Source organism: Semicossyphus pulcher, unplaced genomic scaffold (assembly GCF_022749685.1).
Source record: "Semicossyphus pulcher isolate SPU_LCO1_2020_fin unplaced genomic scaffold, fSemPul1.0.p SCAF_1, whole genome shotgun sequence".
Lineage (NCBI taxonomy): Eukaryota > Metazoa > Chordata > Actinopteri > Labriformes > Labridae > Semicossyphus > Semicossyphus pulcher.
In genome coordinates, this window is record NW_027211603.1 from 36,077,086 (window position 1) to 36,099,266 (window position 22,181).

The 22,181-nt window shown below is 39.6% G+C and overlaps 1 protein-coding gene across 1 annotated transcript; it reads right to left on the reverse strand.

The window, feature by feature from the left end:
• Nucleotides 1-641: 641 nt before the first annotated feature.
• Nucleotides 642-20,396, reverse strand: LOC138591189 (uncharacterized). Its single transcript, XM_069661743.1, is given in 19 exon segments — nucleotides 642-794; nucleotides 4,083-9,738; nucleotides 9,859-10,603; nucleotides 10,667-12,974; nucleotides 13,219-13,302; nucleotides 13,490-13,570; nucleotides 13,732-13,791; nucleotides 13,901-14,029; nucleotides 14,140-14,199; nucleotides 14,330-14,485; nucleotides 14,664-14,729; nucleotides 14,820-14,887; nucleotides 15,031-15,124; nucleotides 15,272-15,544; nucleotides 15,648-15,751; nucleotides 15,904-16,012; nucleotides 17,523-17,536; nucleotides 19,480-19,705; nucleotides 20,313-20,396. Coding segments are annotated over 19 exon segments (10,470 nt in total).
• Between the last annotated feature and the right edge of the window lie 1,785 nt (nucleotides 20,397-22,181).

Below are 22,181 nucleotides of genomic sequence, written 5' to 3' on the forward strand. Positions count from 1 at the left end.
GTCCGATCAGCTCCTAATTTCACATGCATGACAACAGTCTCGGCCTGCACAGGTCTACATAATCATTTTTCGCTCATACTCATAGCGCCACCTACTGGGCAGTGCCAGTACTAACTCTCACATAGATTGTCCGATCAGCTCCTAATTTCACATGCATGATAACAGTCTCGGCCTGCACAGGTCTACATAATGATTTTTCGCTCATATTCATAGCGCCACCTACTGGGCAGAGCCTGTATCAACTCTCATATACATTGTCCAATCTCCTCCAAATTTCACAGGTTTCATGAGCGTACTGCCCTGAACACATAGGCATATTACTTTTTCGCTCATACTCTTAGCGCCACCTACTGGGCAGAGCCAGTACTAACTCTCAAATAGATTGTCCGATCAGCTCCTAATTTCACATGCATGATTATAGTCCCGGCCTGGACAGATCTATACATACATTTTTCACTCATAGTCATAGCGCTACCTACTGGGCAGAGCCTGAATAAACTGTCATATACATTGTCCAATCTCCTCCAAATTGCACAAGTGTCATGAGGGTACTGCCCTGAACTGATCTCCATAGGATTTTGGGTGATGCTGATAGCACCACCTACTGGTGCACAGCCCCTGGCTGCAGCACATGCTGTGGCTCATTCACACTCAGCTGCTGCAGCACGCCCCAAGGCTGGCTCGTACCCCGTGACCACGACATGCCCCAACGTGGCCACGGGTGCGAGGGCCCGTTCATCGCCGCTTGCGGCTTTAATTATTAGGGCCCGAGCACTGCACGCAGTGGCGAGGACCTATTGGAATGCAAGGAATTATTATTAGGGCCAGAGCACCGAAGGTGGTGCGAGAACCTCTTGAAATTGAAGGAATTCTTATTCTTTCTTTGTTTGTTTGTTTGTTTCTGGTGCCAAATGAATCGCATATTTGGCGGCTTTAACATGCCCCAAAACTCATCAAATTTGGACTGTGCATCAGGGCTGGTGAAAAATTTGATATTTTGTGGGTTTCGCAGATGACTGTTGCAAAATGGCTCCATAGCGCCCCCTAGAAATTTTCAAAAACGCCTCCCCATAGAGGTTACTTTCACCTAGGTGTATGAAATTTGGTAAGCATATTGAACAGCCCAAGACGCACTAAAAAGCCTCTTGCACCCATACCTCAAACCAGGAAGTCAGCCATTTTGCTTTGAATTTCAAAATAAGACGTGTTTTGGGCGATTTCCAGGGGTCATACTTTAACGAACTCCTCCTAGGGACTTCCTCCCAGACTTTTCAAAGTCGCTCAGTTTATTGACAACACATTGAAGATTAAAAGTTATCAAAAGCTTGAGTTTTGGAGAATGGGCGTGGCCTTGGCTGGGGGTCAAAGTCTGATGTTTTTTGGGCAAAATGCCAAAAAATGAAAATCACTGTTACTCTCACATACAGTCTTCTATCCTCTTCATATTTCACATGTATGACAAGAATCCCAGCCCCAACACAATTACAGGAAAATATTTCCCATCAGGCCTAGCGCCTACTGGAGACAGGAAGTGACATGTTTTACTCTACAAGCCCCTCCTCCAAGGTGGTAAAACATATTAACCTCAAATTCATGTCAGGAAACTCTTAAGATCTTGATTAAGGTCTGTGAGAAAACTTGGTGAGGTTACAACAGAGGGCGTGACCCTGGCGGCGCCACGAATATAACCTTCGCCATGATGCCTCGCCATAACATTTAGGCATTGATAACTCGCCTGTACTTCATCCTGTCTGCACCAAATTTCACATGCTTGATCAGAGTCCCGCCCTGAACAGATCTACACACTCCTTTCCTTACCAATCCTATAGCGCCACCCACTGGTGACAGCCTGTATCAACTCTCATATACATTGTCCAATCTCCACCAAATTTCACAGGTTTGATGAGGGTACTGCCCTGAACACATCTACAGATACATTTTTCACTCAAAGTCATAGCGCCACCTACTGGGCAGAGCCACTACTACCTCTCACATACAATGTTATATCAGCTTCAAAATTTACATGCATGATTATAGTCTCGGCCTGAACAGGTCTACATATTAATCTTTCACTCATAGTCATAGCGCCACCTACTGGGCAGAGCCTGAATAAACTCTCATATACATTGTCCAATCTCCTCCAAATTTCACAGGTTTCATGAGGGTACTGCCCTGAACACATCTACATATTAATCTTTCGCTCAAACTCATAGCGCCACCTACTGGCAAGAGTCAGTACTACCTCTCACAAACAATGTTATATCAGCTTCAAATTTCACATGCATGATTATAGTCTCAGCCTGAACAGATCTCCATATTAATTTTTCGCACATACTCATAGCGCCACCTAGTGGAAAGAGGCAGTAGTAGGTCTCACATACATTGTCCGATCAGCTCCTAATTTCACATGCATGATGACAGTCCCGCCCTGGACAGATCTACATATACATTTTTCACTCATAGTCATAGCGCCACCTAATGGTAACAGACAGTATTAAGCCCCATATACATCGTCGACTCTCCACATTTCAAATGTATGGTGCCAGTGCCGGCCTACACAGATCTACATATTAATTTCACTCATACTCTGAACACCACCTACTGGTTAGAGCCTATACTGCCTCTCATTGACAATGTTTAATCTGCTCCAAATTTCTACGGTATGATCAACACAGAAATTCTACCTATACCCATATCGCCACTTAGTGGAAAGAGAGACTTGTATGTTTTCCTCTTACTTTACTATAACATTTTACCTCAAATGTGGTGAGAAAAAGCCTAGAGACCTGAATGATGCTTTATTGTAAACACGTACGTTTTTTTTTAAGGCCAAGTCCCTGGCAGCAGTGCGAATATCCATGTCTCACCATGAAAAAGGAAGCTGCAATAGCTCTGCTGTACATGATTACATCTGCACCACATAACAAATGTGAGGTCCATTAGAAGTCCAGCCTTTCATTCAAAGCACCACCTAAGGGCAACAGGAAGGTATTGCTTCTATATATTTTTTTCACTTTGCTTCCTTCCAGGTTTGCCATACCAGCTTAAAATTTGGTCTGGAACCTCCCAACACTTTCATACTGTCACATTAATGTTTTGTCTTGCAAATACTTTATTTGGCCTTATGGTAGCTAATAGCAATCAAAATATCTACTTCCATGTAAATGCAAACTTATCAGCAGGACACCGCAGGGAATTGAACCCCATCCCAGTAAACCAGGAGTACCATTACCAGTGCCTTTTGCTTTCTGACTAAACATGGAAGGTAAAGCAAAACTTGCATTAGCAACAGCATATCATTAAGTGTCTCTTTTGTCTGTCTAATTGTACTTTCTTTGGTTGACCTAATGTGGATATCTATTATACTACTGCAGTTTTAATAGGTGCAATAAATATAAATATTTGTCAAATCAACATTTTTCTCATAAATGCTGTTGTAATGCAGGAAACGAAACCTTAATCCCATTTACTTTATACATGAACATATGAATGATGAAAATAGATTGTTTTTTGGGGGGGGGGGGGGGGGGGGGGACAAAATTACTCTGAACCAGACTGAATCTAAACAGGGAATACAAAACACAGATTACAAAGGTAACTTATGTTAACTACACAATTAAGCTTAAAATACATCTGCTATACATTATGGTATAATGGAACTTTTACTTTTTTTTTTGTTTAGTTTTTTCTTTTTTTTATTAAACACGAGGAACATGTACTAATGTGACAGGAAGTATAGGCACAATACAAAAAAGGCACAATTCTGGCAACAATGCTACTACACATAAGGCTATGATAACTGCTGATTATAGGACAGCTAAGTATCAAGGATACAACACAGCTGTCCTCTAAAAAGAGAGAGTTGCAAGGTAGGCCAACCAAGAAGGCTTTCACTGCAATATGTACCACGACAATTGCGACAATTCTCTCATCTTGCACTGCAGAGGCTAATACACCAAGGATAGCACAAAGCCATAACACCACAACACTACACATTCAACCATACCATTCAAACATACAGCTGCTAACAAGTTTTAACCCACTCGCCCTTGTCTTTAAGTTGTCGATTTAAAGACACATACAATACCCTCATGATCAGAAAAATATGTTGGCAACACTGTTGACTCTACTTCGTACTGTGTTGTTTTCACATACACATGGTCAATCAATGTGCCTTTCTCTGTTGTGGGCTGAGTCACAAACTGCACAAACCCTCTTTCTGCTACAAATTTGCTGATTGATGATGACTTCAAAATGTCATCATTGAAATCTCCCATGACAGCAATTGTGTTACTTAGTGGATCTAGCCAATCAAGTAACTTGCCAAGATTCTTTTTGAATAAAGACATGGGATAGGATGGTGGTCGATAAATGACCGCCACTAATATGTTACAGGTCACATATTTGTAAACCAGACACTCCAAATTGACATGTGGTGCTTTGATTAAGTCAAATTCCACACTGTCTGCACTATCCATGCCAACACCGCCATGTTGTTGGCCCTGCAATGACATCAGTGCTGGGTCGTTGCTGCTGTACGATAAATTTTGTGGACAGTTATGGAAACTGTAACCATCAATCTTTACCTTTTCTAATGGAGAATCATCAGGTATCCATGTTTCAGTTACAGCAATACAGTTAAGCTGCAAATGCTGTGTGCACAACGCCAAATCTGATACATGTTGAGTTAAGTTCTGGACATTCATTAAAAACAAAGCAAATGTGTGTGTATTGAATGTTTGCCCCGTAATCTTTGAATCCAAGAATGGAGACATGTTTTGTATTGCTTCCTTAATGTTGTCTTTGCAATAGATTACTTTCTCTTCAAAATCCTGTATCACCAAACCTGACAGACTTCTAACACGGCTGAGTGCCACATAAGCCTGGCCTGCAGAAAATATCTTTTTAAGAGACACTGTGGCTTTATCAACAGTAATCCCCTGTACTTTATGTACTGTACAAGCCCAAGCAAGTTTCAATGGAAATTGCCTGCGCAGTCCACCTTTAACTGTTACGTTGTCCTCTTCTGGTTCAATGGCTGTAGAACCTATTTCAACTGCTGGTGCGTGTGCACAGCGTTTCCTCCTCTGTGTGCCAACTTGATCATCATCAAATTTGACATACACGACCTGAGGAAACTTTTTGTCATCATCATTGGGGTAAACTATGTGTGTTACAGTACCACATACCCCATTAACTAGACCGTCCATGACATCTACATTTTTACACAACATAACTCGGGCATCCTTACCCAAAAGCAGTGTTTCCTCCAAACACGTTTTACTTGCTTTGGTATGATGTCCTCTTATTAACTCCAGCTTGCCCGTTTTCTTGCTATTCACAAAGTCCTGAGCCTCAATCTGAACATAATCAGGACAAGTCTTAAACAGCTGCTGAATATTATGCTCATTTACTTGTTTATTTGTCGAAAATATGTGTAAAGCTGAGCTGACTTCACCGGTTTCACAACGTTTCAAAATCTCTTTGTCACCATCTAGCATCGGGGTACCCTTTGAACGAGTTCTTACTCTGTTCAACAACTGTGCAAATACATCATCCTTTTGCCGAACTACAGTTTTTAATTCTGCAACCCTAAATAGGTTAGACCACAAATTAACTTCAACATCATCTACATACAGGGGTTTCCCTTTAACAGGAGGCAACTGGAAGAAATCTCCCACAGCAACAACACTAACATTTCCAAACGGGGAAAAGTCACCTGATTGTTTAATCTGTCGTAATCTACCATGGATATAGGCCAAAAGCCTATGATCAACCATGGAGATTTCGTCAATTATCAAAATCTGCAGGCTACCATATTTAGCACGTAAAGAATTGATCTTTTCTTCACCTAAAGGCGTGTACGGTAAGCGTACATCAATCCCTATGCTAAATGTGCTGTGAATAGTAGCTGCATGCAAATTGTATGCAGCTATCCCCGTAGGAGCAGTCAACAAAACACAAATGTCGTCTGAATGACGAGAAACTGTTGACAATAACCTCATGGCCTCGTACTGAATAGCCTTTATCAAATGGCTTTTTCCAGTGCCTGCACCACCTGTAATAAAGACATGGAATGGGTCTGGATTTCTCCCCATTACCTTGTCCAAACACCACTGTCTAATCTGATAGAAAATAGACATCTGTGTCTCATTCAGAGATCGAAGTAACGCCAGACCGTCACTTCTGCACATGATGTTATTTTTCTTCTCTAAATGTGAAACCTGCTCCCTACTGACGGCTAAATCAGGGATATTTTCTACCTGTTCTTCGTCTGCCTGTTTTTCATTTCTTCGTAGCTCTTCACACTCTAAACGCTCCAATTCTTGCTCTGGGCAGAGCTCGCACCAGGCATCTTCTACAACGCCGTCACTATCTACCTTGTTTCGGATATCATCCAACTCATCTGCCTCAGTTTCAAATTTGCTTCTGTTTAAATCCACAACTGTCTTTACCGACTGTCGTGACCCATCACCTAATCTTACACAACCTTTACTGTAAAACTGCTCATAGGTTTCAAAACCTGATGGTTTGTGCTGAGCATCTTTGTGGTATGGCAAAAACAACTGCAGAATACTCTGATAGAACAATTCTGGAGTCTTTGTTTCGGAGAAACGTGCATAACGAACTACTGCAGGCTGTGTACGTGTTCTTTTCAAGACATAACCAAAGTTATTGTCAAGTGTAATCCTATTCACAGACTTTTCATTTTTAGAAAGAACGCGATACTCTGATGCAAAACTAGCCATACACATGTCGTTAAAAACCTCATCTTTAGGCCTGTTCTTATACCTATCAACCAAACTCTTCATCCACATATCTTCTGTTGTGAGAGCATTTGATGATGCCTTTTGTTTTAAGACACTTAAAGGCAAACTCATTTTCACAGCGTTATCCCCTACAGGCACAAATACAACCTTCCTAGAACATTCCTTCAGATGTTTACTCGTCAACCTATACACAGCCTCTTGGGCACACACATCTCTGTTGTGTAAATACACACTGCCTAAATTTTTCAACGCATCTTTTGCACTAGCATTTCCTTCCTTGGCTGCTTCTCTTTGTGCATTTCCTAACAAAAGTCCCATCTCTCTTTCTGCTTTGGATATGTAGGAAATAATGTAAACTACACACGCATACGCATCAACTACATATTGGATATCAATATTTGCATTCCAGCATTTTAACAGTGGTTTGCTGTATTGATTAATCCAAACCTCATTAGCCTGCCTTTTCAATACAACATGTGTATTCCTAGCAACACGTTTATATGCAGCTTCATAGACTTTTTGAGTTATACCCACATGTCTAAACAACTGTTCGACAGTATCAAAACCAGCATTCTCATCTGAAAGTGCCTCCTTCATAGCTTTCAAAATTTTCCCTGCACGCTCTTTATCCATTTTCTCAGTTGTCTTCTGTCCCTGATTCCTGCACGCACATTGTGCAGTGCTGTTTGCGGCCTCTCCCTGACACGTGCACGTGTTTTTGCTATGCAATTCACTTACACTACGACATATAAATGTTCTTGCTGATGGTGGCCTCGGAAAATTAAAACGACAGACAGTCTTTTTCTTTTTACAAGTTTTTGAGTGTCGCTTTGAATGTTGTTGAACAGATGTTACAATGTCTAACAACGTTTCATCTTGTGACGGTATTTCACATGTCACATATTTATCTATAAATTCAATTACCTCAGCATCTGAATCTATATCTATCCGTGGGGCATTTTCTATCCAAAATAGGCTATGGACATGTGGTGAACCACGTTGCTGGAATTCCACCCTATAAAAGTAGTCCTTAATTTTGCCTATTGGATCTGATGGTGACATAAGCACCTCCCTCAAAAAACAATGCCAGCGAAAATCAAACATTCTCGCGGCAGTGACAGGGTTGTGACATAAAAGCTCACACCTGTCGGCCCACTCTAACTCTTCCACAGTCTCTGTTCTTCCTTCCTGTTTCAAAATACTGTACAAAAGGTTTTTCCAACGCATATCAGCGGAGGAAAATGAACAGAACCATGTAGGGATACCTAGCTGACGCACACAAGCCAACAGGTCACGCTGAGCTCCCTGCCAAAACGCTGGGGTACCTCGAATAGGTTTCAGAAACCGATAACCATCATCAAACTCCAATAATTTTTTTAAAGACTCCTCATTGGTCAACACATCACTACTAACTTTTTTACTTTTACCACTTCCTTTACCTTTCCGCAATGCTATGGAGACACTTGAGATAACCTGTTTTACCTCAGACATGTACTGAGCAAAAAAGATGTATTCGACATTCTGGGCAAACCTACCATCAGCATGTAAAATCCTATTATTAAAATAACGCGACAATGTCAACCGATGCTGTCTGCCATCATGGTACGTAGGGCTACCCTTTGGAAACAACACTGGGAAGCATTTGGCTTCATTTGCCTGATCTGTCAGTAATTTTACAGGACTGTTTCCTTCTGCCGGAGCCAAATTCAATACATTATCAAAATAGTGATCTAATGCTTCCTGACCAATATCAACAGGCATTAGACATGTGTCCTGGAACATACAATGCTGCTGTCTATCATGTAGAAGCTCATCCTCACCAACATCAGCAGATGTTTCTACAGTTTCTACACTAGAATCGCTGTCCTTCTCTAAAACATCAGAATCCACTTCCCTACAAAACTCATTTAACCACGCTTCATTAAACACAACATCTTTATAATGTACATTTGTGTCTTTTAAGTACTGCAAAGCCTGCTTTATGTGTATAGTATCCACATACTGATACTTATAATGTCCCTTATACGTCAGCTTACGTTTCAACTTTACAGGCATCAAAGATCCCTCCATGTTACAACGTGGCAGCAAATTACTAGTTTGCACAATATTAGCTGGAACACATGTCACCGGTCCATGCACTCCATTTTGCCCACCTTTAGGCAACGCAAGCATCTTCATGAAAGGGATATGTAAGGCTATTAAATGTTGCTCTAAACTATTCAAACATTTCAACTCTGCTGGAATAGCATGGACTGCTAAATTGTTCAGTGAACATTCAGGTGGCACTTCACCTTTATTGATCTTATAATGACACGTGTAACAAATCCAAAGCTGACCTCTAGCTGTATCCAACCACTGGCACGGCACTTCACAGTCTTTAGTACATTTATGCAAATACTCCTCAGAAATACATTTATCTGCAATCAAGGCTATTTCTTTCCTCTGCTTATAGTAATCCCTTTTCAAGTTTAACACCTCATGTCTGAACAACAATCTATAACAGACACAACAAACAAAATCTGGCCCATCTTTCACTTTGTCCAAAAACTGCTTCATCACAAAGTCAAACTGCTCTGCCTTTACTTTAATTTCTTTCATCCTCAATCTGTTACCTGCTCTAACACGCTTATTATGCTCTGCATTTTCACGATACTTCCTTGTACTCATGGCTTTTACACGCTGCCTGTGCAACCTATCTAACCGATATTTACTTTTACTAATTTCCTTGACTCTCTCCCTATGCAACACGTCTTCCTGATATTTACTTTTACTCTTCTCCTTATTTAGTCCCTTTACTTTCTCCCTATGCACCACATTTCCCTGGTACTCACGTTTACTCCTCTCCTTACTCTCTCCCTGAACTTTTTCCCTATGCACCACATTTCCCTGGTACTCACGTTTACTCCTCTCCTTACTCTCTCCCTGAACTTTTTCCCTATGCACCACATTTCCCTGGTACGCAAGTTTACTCCTCTCCTTACTCATTCCCCTAACTTTCTCCCGATGCACCACATATCCCTGGTATTTCCTTTTACTCCATTCCTGTACCTTCTGCCTATACAATACATTTTCTTGACATTTAATTAGCTTATGGAGGTTCTTCTTTGTTTTCAAATACTTAGAAAAACAATAATTTGTATTTACACCACTCTGTGTTTCTTTGTTTGACATATCCTTCCCTTTCTTTCTTAACCTATACTCAGACTCACATGAATGATCTCCTCTGCATAAATCAAAGCAAACCTGCTCATCACCTTGTTGTACACAAACTACTGCTTCAAAATGATTCTCACATTGTAAGTATATGGCTTCATCTGCCAACACAGTATTCATGCAATGGTATTCCACCCATTTCCCATTTACATATATAAATACGTTGACTCCAAGAGCATTTGCCGTAGCCTGAAACTCTATTTCTGAAGCACAGAACCCTACATACTTAATCTGCGACTTTTCTATATAATCTGAAATTGAGCTATATTCTTCTCCAATTAACGTCATAAACTCCTCACTGTGACTTTCTATATGTTTCACAACAGCCAATCTTATCTTACGATGACTCTTCTGACTACCACTAAGCACTTGAGCTACAGCTCTAAAAAAGCTATTTCCATCCTCTACAACTTTATCAGTCTTACAAACAGCACCTAAAGTCCCACACACTTTGGGCCCTTGTACATCTAACTTTTCGAAGTCTACATTACACCTACTGCATAATGTTCTTGCAACTTTGTTGCACAACGGGTTAAATTCAAAAGTACTTTTACTCACGTCACTAAATATTTCCACACAATCTGAGTCTAAAACAGATAATGGAGTATGCTGCTGTTGTTCTGTAACATCATCTTTTACATGCTCTACTACTAAACTTTCAGCTGAAGTCAAACCTCCTAAACAAACACCATCTTTCTCTCTGCTTTGCCGTCTAACATTGTAACCTGTGGAACAACACGTTTTTACTTTACAATAACCATAGCAACTCTGCATTTGGGGCTGTTGAACACACACAACTGTCTCATAATGGTTGCCATTACAATTTTCTAAATAGACTCCCTGATTAGACAACTGCCTATTCTTACAACTATATTCAAGCCAGCGATCGTGATAATACGTAAAAATATTTACTCCTAAACAATCTGCTGCTGCTTGAATCTCTATTTCTGTAGCCCAACTGCCAACATAACGCATTTTCGAAACCCTAAGGTATTCTACCACAGTCGAATACTCACTTCTCAAAAGACTCTTATAGTCCACTGGATTATTTTCTAATTGCTTGACAACTGCAAGTCTAATCTTCCTGTGATACTTCTGCGTACCACTCACAGCTTGACTGACTGCCCTGAAGAAACAATTACCATCACCAACTATTTTCTCTTTTGTACATGGAGCCCCTAACAAACCAACCTCTGTAGACACTACATCAACTTTCTCTGACTCGATATCTAACTGTGTGCACACAGCCTGTGCAACTTCTTTACTCAGAGGATTAAACTGAAGTTTTCTACTTGTCACATCACTAACAAACACAATATCTGAATTAACTTCAGTGACATCACTCTGTTTGAACTTCTTTGATGAAGTAGTTCCTGTTGACATCTTACGCTTTTCTGCCCTCTGACTGTTGTTGCTGATTGTTTGCTGAACAGAAAACTTTTCAGACAAACTACAACCAAAGCCAGTCTCTCTAGTTTTAACTGTTACTGACGGACCCAAGGACAAATTACTGTCAACAGTGGGGCCTGTGGGAACGACACGAACACCAGCAATCTCAAACAGCTTTTGGCTTTTCTTCAGCACATTCGCAAACTTGCGTATGTGATCAAACACATGATCAAGGCAACTAAAGTAGACAACAACACTAAGCCCTGTCTCAGCAATCATCCCATCTGCACTGCGTGCATGGGAGTCAACTATGGCAAACTGTCCATTCTGACCAATGATTGAGCAAGTATTGCCATTCAATGTCAGAAAGCATGTGTCGTATTTCCCACAAATCTGTGCCAATCCATCTCTTAAAGAGGTGTGCACACCTGCCTCAATAAGATCTCCCTTAACCACATCGACATCTCCTGTCACATAGTCGCCATACTGAAACTGGAATTTGTGTCCATCAATGACCTGCTGCTTGGGCAAATCTGGAACACAAAGCAGCTCGTACCCACCACTGATCAAGTTGTTGTTCCTCAAAGAAGAATACAACTCGTCCCCTAAAACTACAACCTTATCCAAGTTATCTGACTGCCATGAAAACACGCTGTCAGTACTATGCTTTGCTATAGCTACCAGGCTTATAGCCATACACTGGAGTCCTCCGAATTCAAACTGATCGTCTCCCTGATGAAATGTCCCCTGCACTGATCTTAGAGGACTTGCAGGCCTGACAGAGCTGATATTCTCAAGGTCAGCTGCAACTTCTATTTCATCACTGTCTGCAACCACTGTTGCACTCTCTATGTCAACATCAACTGCACACTCTTCCACAGAAAGGCTGCTAACGGCATACCACTCTGCCTTCAGAGACTTCATCAGACTCCTGATGTGAAACATCAGGTCAGTCAGGCATGTGTTAAAAACAGCCACTGATCTGCCAAAACTAGATGCCAACCCAGAAGCATCACGTGTGGCACAATCAACCACCACAAAGTAATCCTTGTGATGAATCACTACACTAACTGCACTCTGGAGGTTCAGCAAACACACTCCATCCCTCAACAACACTTCCTCCAGCTTGTTGGACAAAACTGTCTCCTCTTCCAACGACCCGAAAACTCTGTACTCTGGCTTACCTATGTCTACTCTCTACTTCCTGCCAAACACACTGTGCTGTTCAATCAGCTTACACAACCCCTGCTTAGCATCACTTTTCTGACTTTCCTCAGCTACAAACTCAACTAACTTGCTGCCTTCTGCTCTTATCTCATCTACATCCCTCCTTTTCCAGGTACACACAGGTGCAATCAGATGTTTGATTGCAGCCACAACACTACAACCTATCAGTGTATTAACATCAGGAGTAAATGGAGCAGCCTTTACATCACTTCCAGCAACAAAAGACGGTGGTAACTTTTCTGAACACATGCAAGGAACTGGATCAGTCTGACCTTTGACGACTCTTTGAGTGCGCTGTGTGTCAGCACCCTCCTCCTTCACAGCCGTGCCAGGAGATGGCTGGGGTGACGCCCCCACGACGCTCGGTGCTGCCTCCTGTTAGAAATAAAACTATTGTATTAAATGCATAAACTAAAGCACATTTTTAAACACACTGAAATAAATTAAATAAGGTATGATGTCATTTCAGTTTGTACACTTTATATGAAAGCTACCAAAAAACCTTTAAGTGCTTTTTAATAAGTAAAAAGCTATGTTGTTAGTGATTCCTATACTGCATCAACAATAATGGTATAACAGCATTGCATTTTTAGTCAAAATAACAACAGAGTGCACTGACCTCCTCCTCCGCAGCCACTTTCAAGCACGCACTGGTAGGTGACGGCCTGGAAGACACCCCCACAAAGCCCGGTGCTGCGTGCGACTAGAAAACACAAAAGTAAAAAATGTATGAATAAACTAAACTAAAATTATTGCCACAGACAAACACTCAATAAAATAAATCAAGTTCTGTTTTCAGTTCAACATGCAGACTTGATGCAAACAATATTTGTGCTAAAAACAATATCTTTTTTATTTATAAATCAATTGTAACAACAAAGTGCACAAACCTCCTCCTTCACATCCACGGTCATGAAACTGGGAGGTGATCGCCTGGAAGTCACCTCCACAGCACTCGGTGCTGCCTCCACCTAAAACAAGGCAACACATGAATGAACTCCATGTAGAAAATACAACAGGAGTCTTCTCTGTGTTTCAGACCCTACACAGAAAATGGCTTTGCTGCCTGTAGAAATCCAAACTGTTCAAACAATCACAAATATCTCAAAAAATGTATGGAAAAACAACTGACCTGCCGCTGGGACAGGCTCCTCTTGGCAGCAACCCTCCGCCTCTGTTCCACAAAAGGCGTCTAATGAAAGAACAAAACAAAGTTTTTCAAGCCATTTTTAAAGCACATTGCATTTACGTAATTTAGTCAGAAAGGGGAGACCAACAGATAGAATTTCCATAAAAATTACCAGTCTGCCTTTGGGAACAGCTGTGGACTCTGGACTGGGAAGATGTGATGGGACAACCTTGTCCATCGCATCCAACAGGGCAGGGCTAAACCAGACTGGGGTTAGCGGGATGGAACACTCCTTCACCACCTGCGAAAGACGAATGCAGAAAGACTGTTGTGAATTTTGGATGCTCATAACAGACCAGACCATACTCAGATACAGCTAATCAAAGAAAACATCATAAAAACACAACAAACCTGCTGCTGAACCATCCTCTTGGGAAGCACACCAAAGGACGGGTCCCCTGATGTGTTCCTCTGTAATGAAAGATAGCATAGTTTGTTTTAGACAAAAGCCTACTGTTTTACCTGGACTAAACTTTACTGATTAAGTGGTATTACTTTTATTTTAGATCTCAACCAAACAATTAGATTTGCAGCCTATTACCTTCCTGCCCTGTCCAACCACTGTCCACTCGAAGGGGTTCGGTTGAGGACGTGGTGAGACGTCCTCCCCCTTCACAACGACTCTCGGAGTGAAGCGTGGTGCCGGTATCCTGGGGGGAGCCTGCGCCTGCGTGCTTACAGGTACTGTCTCCAGTTCCTGATGACGGTAGTAATACATTTCTTCATTGATCACTTTTTAAAATGCATTTACAAAGTCCCTTACATGAAGAATTAAAGACGCACACAATTAAGAGCTATATTGACTAAAATTGAAGCAGTCTGCCAAAATAAACACAACTAAATCAAAACACAGAGATTTTAATAATCAGGCTTACCTTATAAGCAGCAGTCCAGAGCAACTGCGCAAGGATAGGCATCCCAACAGTGTCAGACAGGTGGATCTGTTAAAAAAACAACACATTTATTTACAAACAATGTATTCTCTATATCTGACATAAACTGCACTTGTCATATCAAACATTTTCACTTACACCATCTCTGGCCCACAGTTCAGGGTGGTCCAAAGGGAAGTGTTCCGCAGTGGACAAATACTTGACACCTAAAAAAAGGACAAATAAATCATGAAATATCAACACGTTATTCTGTAGTCATTTTTTCATTTACATTTAATGATTGAAAGTTATAATATATAATATATAAATTATACAGTAAACTGTGCTTGCACTAAAATCTCAAACATACCCATGCGTGCTGCAACACGATGGAACTCCTGACGCAGAAGCTCCTGGGGCTGGAGCTCCATGTTGAAGCGTGGAGGGAAATCCACAACTACAACCTGTTGAAAACAATGGAAGTTCATTAACTCTCAAAACACTACAAGTACATGAATATTATTCTGCTACTTTTAACATAAACATACATACTACTAGTGCCAAAGATGAACGAGCAACATCATCTGTAATAAATACATTAACAAGCTTACATTGGACCAACGAGCGCAAGCACTCCTGAGAAGCTTGGCGAAGTCAGCGCCAGCTTCGTCAGTGGTCCTGGAGGCAGTCAGGTTGTTGCTGGGGGCAAGAAGGCAAACTGCTTCAGGAGTTCGAGGAACGACGGCGTGAACCAACTCGATCCTCTCGTCCTTAGCAGAGCCCCCGGGTGTCGACATGATGCCAAAGGAAAGCCTTCCCTCTGGCATCTTCACGAAACCATCGGCGATGGCTCGGAGGTGGGAATCACCGACAAGAAGAACAAACTGGAACAACAGAGGTCAAACATTAATTAATGACAATTACTAATAATTACTCATTTTACAGCTCTGGTATTTGTTTTATACATTTTTTTTAAATTAATATTACCTTCTTGTCAGGAGACTCGGCCGGAATGACCAATTTGTGGCTTCGTCCGGTCAGGGACGAAATTGGCCATTGCTGCACAGCATGGCGGTACCCAGTACCCCTGCCTATTCATTAAGACACAAAAACAAAGCAAAATATAACCATAAACACTTAAATATTTTGCTACTACAAAAGAAATATACTAAATACAGGGAAATGTATAATAGTGCAACTACAATTGAAGCCATGACAAAGACTTGACAAAATGACTACATACGTGCATGACTGGCATTGCTGGGCTCCTGAAAGGTAACGTCAGGAGTTCGTCGCTCGGCCAATCGCTTCTTGGCTGCCAGGGAGCGACGAAAGGACTTGCCACGAGGCATCTAAACATATCAACAGAAAAAAGAAGGAACAATTTATCAGTAACAACATTCAATACATATTTGGCCTCAAATGTTTTTTTTAAATGCATCTATAAACTACACAATATATGCTTTTTCAACAAATGTAATAATAATAAATAAATAACTCACCTTGCTTTCGTACCAAGTCCTGCTGTCAAAAAAATCTGGGAAATATTGGACAGTCTCCTAAAAAGGCTAAACACAAAAGAACGGATTTTTTCCATTTAGTTTTGTTAATTGCCTACTTTTCTATGCACACACTTGATGAAATTAAAAAAGACAGAAGTGATTCTACATTGTACGATACATTTCATGATTATACTTTTAATTAAATGACATCTGTATACTTGTCTCATATTTTGATATTATATTATATATATTATGTATCAAATAATATATATAATATATATATTTTGATTAACTTTTCCACATATTTTTTTCCCACAGTGTTGTATTAGAACACTTCAGTCAAAGGGCTAAAAACTGCCTCAACCACTGCTTTACTACTTTTATCAACTATTAAAATTAACCAGTAGGTGGTGCTATCAGCATGAAATATATATATCGATCTGTTCATTATGAATGTGAATTTAGCATACAAGCTTTTTTATCACTCTCCCCCTGGCTTTAAAGCATGAGGACAGAAGAACAGTATATTCAGTATATTAATGTATAAGGTTATACAGCACTACTTCTATCAGCTATTTAACCAATTAAATTTAGCATGATGTTACATTATTATAATTTATGAACCATCTTCAATAGTACGTTAAAACTTCAAAAACAAACACCATATTGTTTCAAATTCAAGCACACATCGCATGACTCTGTAGCTTCAAGCTTATTTTAAATAACTCACAATGCAAAAACAAACACACCCTGCAGCTTGGTTCAAATTTTAAACCTAAACACCACATGACACTGCAGCTTCTTCTTTATTTAAAAAACAAATGCACCCTGTAGCTTGGTTCAAAATTCAAACCTAAACACCGCATGACACTGCAGCTTCTGCCTTATTTAAAAGCAAGAGCACCCTGTAGCTTGGTTCAAAATTCAAACCTAGACACCACATGACACTGCAACTTCTGCCTTATTTAAAAACAAGCACACCCTGCAGCTTGGTTCTAATTCAAACCTAAACACCACATGACACTGCAGCTTCTGTCTAATTTAAAAACAAGCGCACCCTGTAGCTTGGTTCAACATTCAAACTACACACCACATGACACTGCAGCTTCTGCCTTATTTAAAAACAAGCGCACCCTGTAGCTTGGTTCAAAATTCAAACCTAAACACCACATGACACTGCAGCCTGGTGCCAATTTAAAATAAGTTATAATTCAATTTTGAAATTCAAAAATAAATAGAACATTTCTGTCCGACAGAGTCTGAAAAGCACCTTTAAAAAAATTAAAAATACACACATCATGTACTCACTCTCTAACAAAACGCCTTTAAAACATTTAAAAATACACACAGCATCACTCACTATCTGAAAACCGCCTTAAAAACAATTAAAAATACACAAAGCATTTACACATTCTCTGAAAACCGCCTTTAAAACATTCAAAAATACACAGAGCATTTACACATTATCTGAAAACCGCCTTTAAAACAATTTAAAATACACACAGCATTCACTCATTCTCTGAAAACCGCCTTTAAAACATTCAAAAATACACACAGCATTTACACATTCTCTGAAAACCGCCTTTAAAACATTCAAAAATACACACAGCATTTACACATTCTCTGAAAACCGCCTTTAAAACATTCAAAAATACACACAGCATTTACACATTCTCTGAAAACCGCCTTTAGAACAATCAAAAATACACAAAGCACTTTTACTACTACAGTTAGCTTCCTAACTAGCAACACCAGGCAGACTTTTTTTACTCACTGTGTGTCCAAAATGTCCTGGAGTCCTCGACAAAGCCGGGGAAAACTGCAGAAAAATCCGTACAGAAAAATTGGAAATATATCCTTCTCTCTCTGTCTCTCTCTTTCTCTCGTTCTCTCTGTCTCTGTCTCTCAAATTTGCTGTAAGCAAAGGGGACGAAATGCTCAAAGCACACAGCTTTATAACCTCCCTTCTGTTTTAAATCATGTATCAACCAATCACAACGCAGGACAAGTAACAGCTTCAAACCAACCAATTACAACGCAGCACACAAATACAGGCCGTGATAGGATCATACCAACTTACTGGGGGTATAGAAAACATTAAAAACAATATTAAACATCCAAAGGAGGTAATTAAAGCCACATAAATGATACTTTATCCTATTTTAAAACTCTAAAGCTAAACCTTATGTGTGTTTCCTCAATCACTTTTCAGGCCAAACATTTACAATGCAGCACACATTCAAACATTAAGTGGTTCAGTCTCACCTCAAGTTGAAATGTGTAGAGACTTTTAGTAAAGAGCTACATGGAGAAAATACACACGTTTAACAGGAAGTAACAAACTAGAAAAAGGAAGTTGTCAAAATAAAAGTCTTCTAATAATATCTTGCATTGTAAATGATGGAAGATATTAAAAAATTATATTAAAATGCCCCACAATTATGACAAGAATTAAATACATTTGAGGTGTTATTAGGTTACTTATGTTAAAAATTTGATTTACACATTTAGACATGTGATTAAATAAAAGGCTAGACAGAGGACATCTCTAATAACATCTTTTACTGTATATCAGTTAATATAAATAGAAAAATACCATTCCTAAAATGCCTGTAATTATATGACCTATGACCTATACACTGTTTTTCACACAGTAATGACAATTAAATACTGCCACCTACTGACTTTAAATATAACCATACTAAAACATGTCTAATGTACCTTAACAATGCTAAAGTGGCATTTCACTAATTTAACGTGCAATTTTCTCTCATGTATTATTGTGGATAAAATTATTACTGCGACCAAGTTTATTCATTTCATTAAATAATTAATTAAATAATGAAAGGAAGAATTTTTACTCCTTTTTACAATACTTAATGTTCATCTGTTTTTTATCTCACTCTTTCCCTTAATAACTCCAAAGTTCACCATTGCTTAGAAATAACACACTTACAAACGATCAACAACAATGTAATATAATATTTATTTTTAACAAACAACAGAACACTTAAACAACCAAAAACAATTACTCAAAAAAAAATAAAAAATCAATTCATCTCCTCTGCCCTCTCCTCTGGCTGGGATGATGCCACAATCATATCTACAAATGTAGAAAAACATGCAAACACATAAATTGTCACACAACAATAATAAAGTCACACTCACTCACTGACAGCCTTGGCATTTGCTACATTTCATCCAGAACACAAATGGAATATGGAATATTATTATATTATATTATATTAAAATATTATTATTCTATCATACCATGACATTCATTACATTTCAAACAGGAAAACAACATAAATACTTACCATCATTTTGGAGTGCGAGGCACGCCTCCAAGGCGTCCACCTTCTCCTCCAACGCCGAACACTGCCCCTGCAACCTGGCTGCCTCCTGCTCCCGGCTCAAAGCCTTTTTTTCTGCTGCCTTTTTTTGCCTGCTGAACTTGTTCAGCAGGTCCATGGCCATTGAAGCCACGGCTGTGGCCTGGCTGAACTGCTCTGCCCTGCTCATCCCTTCATCAAGGCACTGGTACTGCAAATACAAAAGAAAAGTAAATATAATTCATGGCAAACAATTTCTAATACTTTAACCAGACAATCCTCACACATCATACAAAGATATCACATGCTTGTAACAACTGTTAATTTTAAGAATCTATATATTTTTGTGGAGATATGCAATTATGGAATTATAATAAATATGTATCAAATAATTACACTCTCTTTGATTAATATTTACAATAATCATATCAAATCTATAGTTGTCATTGTTTTCTCAATACAAGTACAGAAGCATGTTTAAAAGAAGGGTTCATACATGAATACAAAATCAATATAATAAAGGTGATACATGTAACTTTAAAAAAAAAACTTCATTCCTAGCAATACGGTCGACTGTTCAGGGAACTGCAGTCAATCTTCTTGATATTGCAATAAGTTGTGTGTCTGTTTTGATCCCCAAAAGCTATCAAAGGTCTCCATGATTTGCATGTACTGCCGATATTGACTCTAGTTGTCCCCCTGACATCAATCACATTCCTGTTTGGCCAGATGGGCTAGATAAAACTTTTTAAAAAATCTTACTCATTAAAACTTAAATTAATTCTAATTACTCAAACACAAACACATTTCCAACTTACGCTCAATAATTGGAATTTCTCCCTCATTTTGCAGGTCTCTTCATCCTGCCCAACGGGGAATTTGGCGGGGGAATATTTAGCCATTTTCTGGAATAAAAAAGGGACTACATATAACAACTGCAACATACAACATTTATAAAACATTTGAGGTAGCTAAGTTGGTTCAGTGAAAACGATGCAGCATCAGCCGCATGTGTAAACCTGAACACTTAAACACTTGACATCAGTAATCCTAGCCATTATTAATTACATTTCATCACTGCTTTAACAAAAAAACCCCGCAAATTATTAGAGTCAAAACCGCGTAGAATTTAAACAATATTATCATATTGTATAAAATGTTAACATATAACCATGTAACAACACTACTTACCTCTTGAATTCCTTGCAAATAATGGCGGTAACAGACAAGTGGGCGCCAAAGTATATCCACTGATCACGTTACTGCCACATGCACCACCCCTTGATGCTTTGCAGACAGTCTGACAAATGCAACTTTTAACGAAAACTATAACCTCTTATGTTTATATATTCCGAATACATAGTCTACTAATCGTATAGTGGAAGAGGCGCATAACATTCAAACTTTGTTCTTTAACTAGAACTTCTGAAAGAACCATGGTCCTCCTCTGATTTCAGTCTTCGTCATTTAACACTGTTTGTAGATAGCATTGATTAATACGATTATATTTTGCTGTACTTAAACGCACCACAAATCCACGTACAACCCCGCCCACACAGAGACACTGCGTCTACATGACAACAGAAGGAAAACCACCAGAGTTGATATGACATGAAGAAATGATATTCTTAGTCCTAAAGAAGACGAACAAATAAGAACGGAAGCTACTTTGGGCTGCATATCTTAATGGAGAGTCCTACAAACTACTCCACTCTGCTCAACCTTGAACCGGACTTGCATCTACTTTTTTCGGATGCGTAAGTAACATATTGGATTCATAGCATTGATGTGCATGCTTTTATTAATGACGAACCACAGTAACGTTAAATCTCATAGCTTGCCTACTGTCATTGATAGTATGACTATGATTTTTAACCGGCTCCATGTACTGTAATGATATCACCAACACTGTATGCATTGTATAATGCTAGCGGGCTAATTGTTAGCGCCAAATTGTTATTTATTTGGCTCACTTTTCTCTGAGTACATGAACATGGATTGTGGTCTAGCAAGCGTCTCCCTAGCCATTGGTTGTCATCTCACTTTATATTTCTTCTATTAATGTTTATCTGAAACCACAAGCAGCTTAACATAACGGGTGCTAACATTAGCCTGTTACAATGTGAGCTACGGCCTCCCGCAACATACATTAGCTTGAAGTGGGCTATCGACCAGTGCCTGCTGTTTCACCTACAATAAGTATGTCGAATTATTGTCATAATACTATATCAGGGGTTCCCAACCTCTTTTGACTACACTAACAAGACAGTATCAATAATATTTTTGAGGGATGGGGGGTCTCCGGTCTCATGCACGTAAATACAGAGACGATCTGTCTGTGAGGACTGGAAACTTCATCTAAATTTTTCATACTGGACGATCCGATGACAGGTACAGAAGGTGCGGGTCGGAAAGAGATAATCCAAAGTCTTATCCTAGCTGTTTATCACAATTTATAACAATGTGATCAAGCACTGAGCAGTTTACATTCATGCAGCGCAGTGATGACACCGATCTGTGCGTTGCTCGAACTGTCCGTGACCAAATAGAGTCGCAATCGATCCCGTGTTTCTGTGAAAACCCGTTACAAAGCATATAATACATCCTCACACGCCGTAATTGAGATAACCTGGAGGTAATCTATGCGTAATTTATCAGTTATCATGCCGTGCGGTGAAAAGACAGAC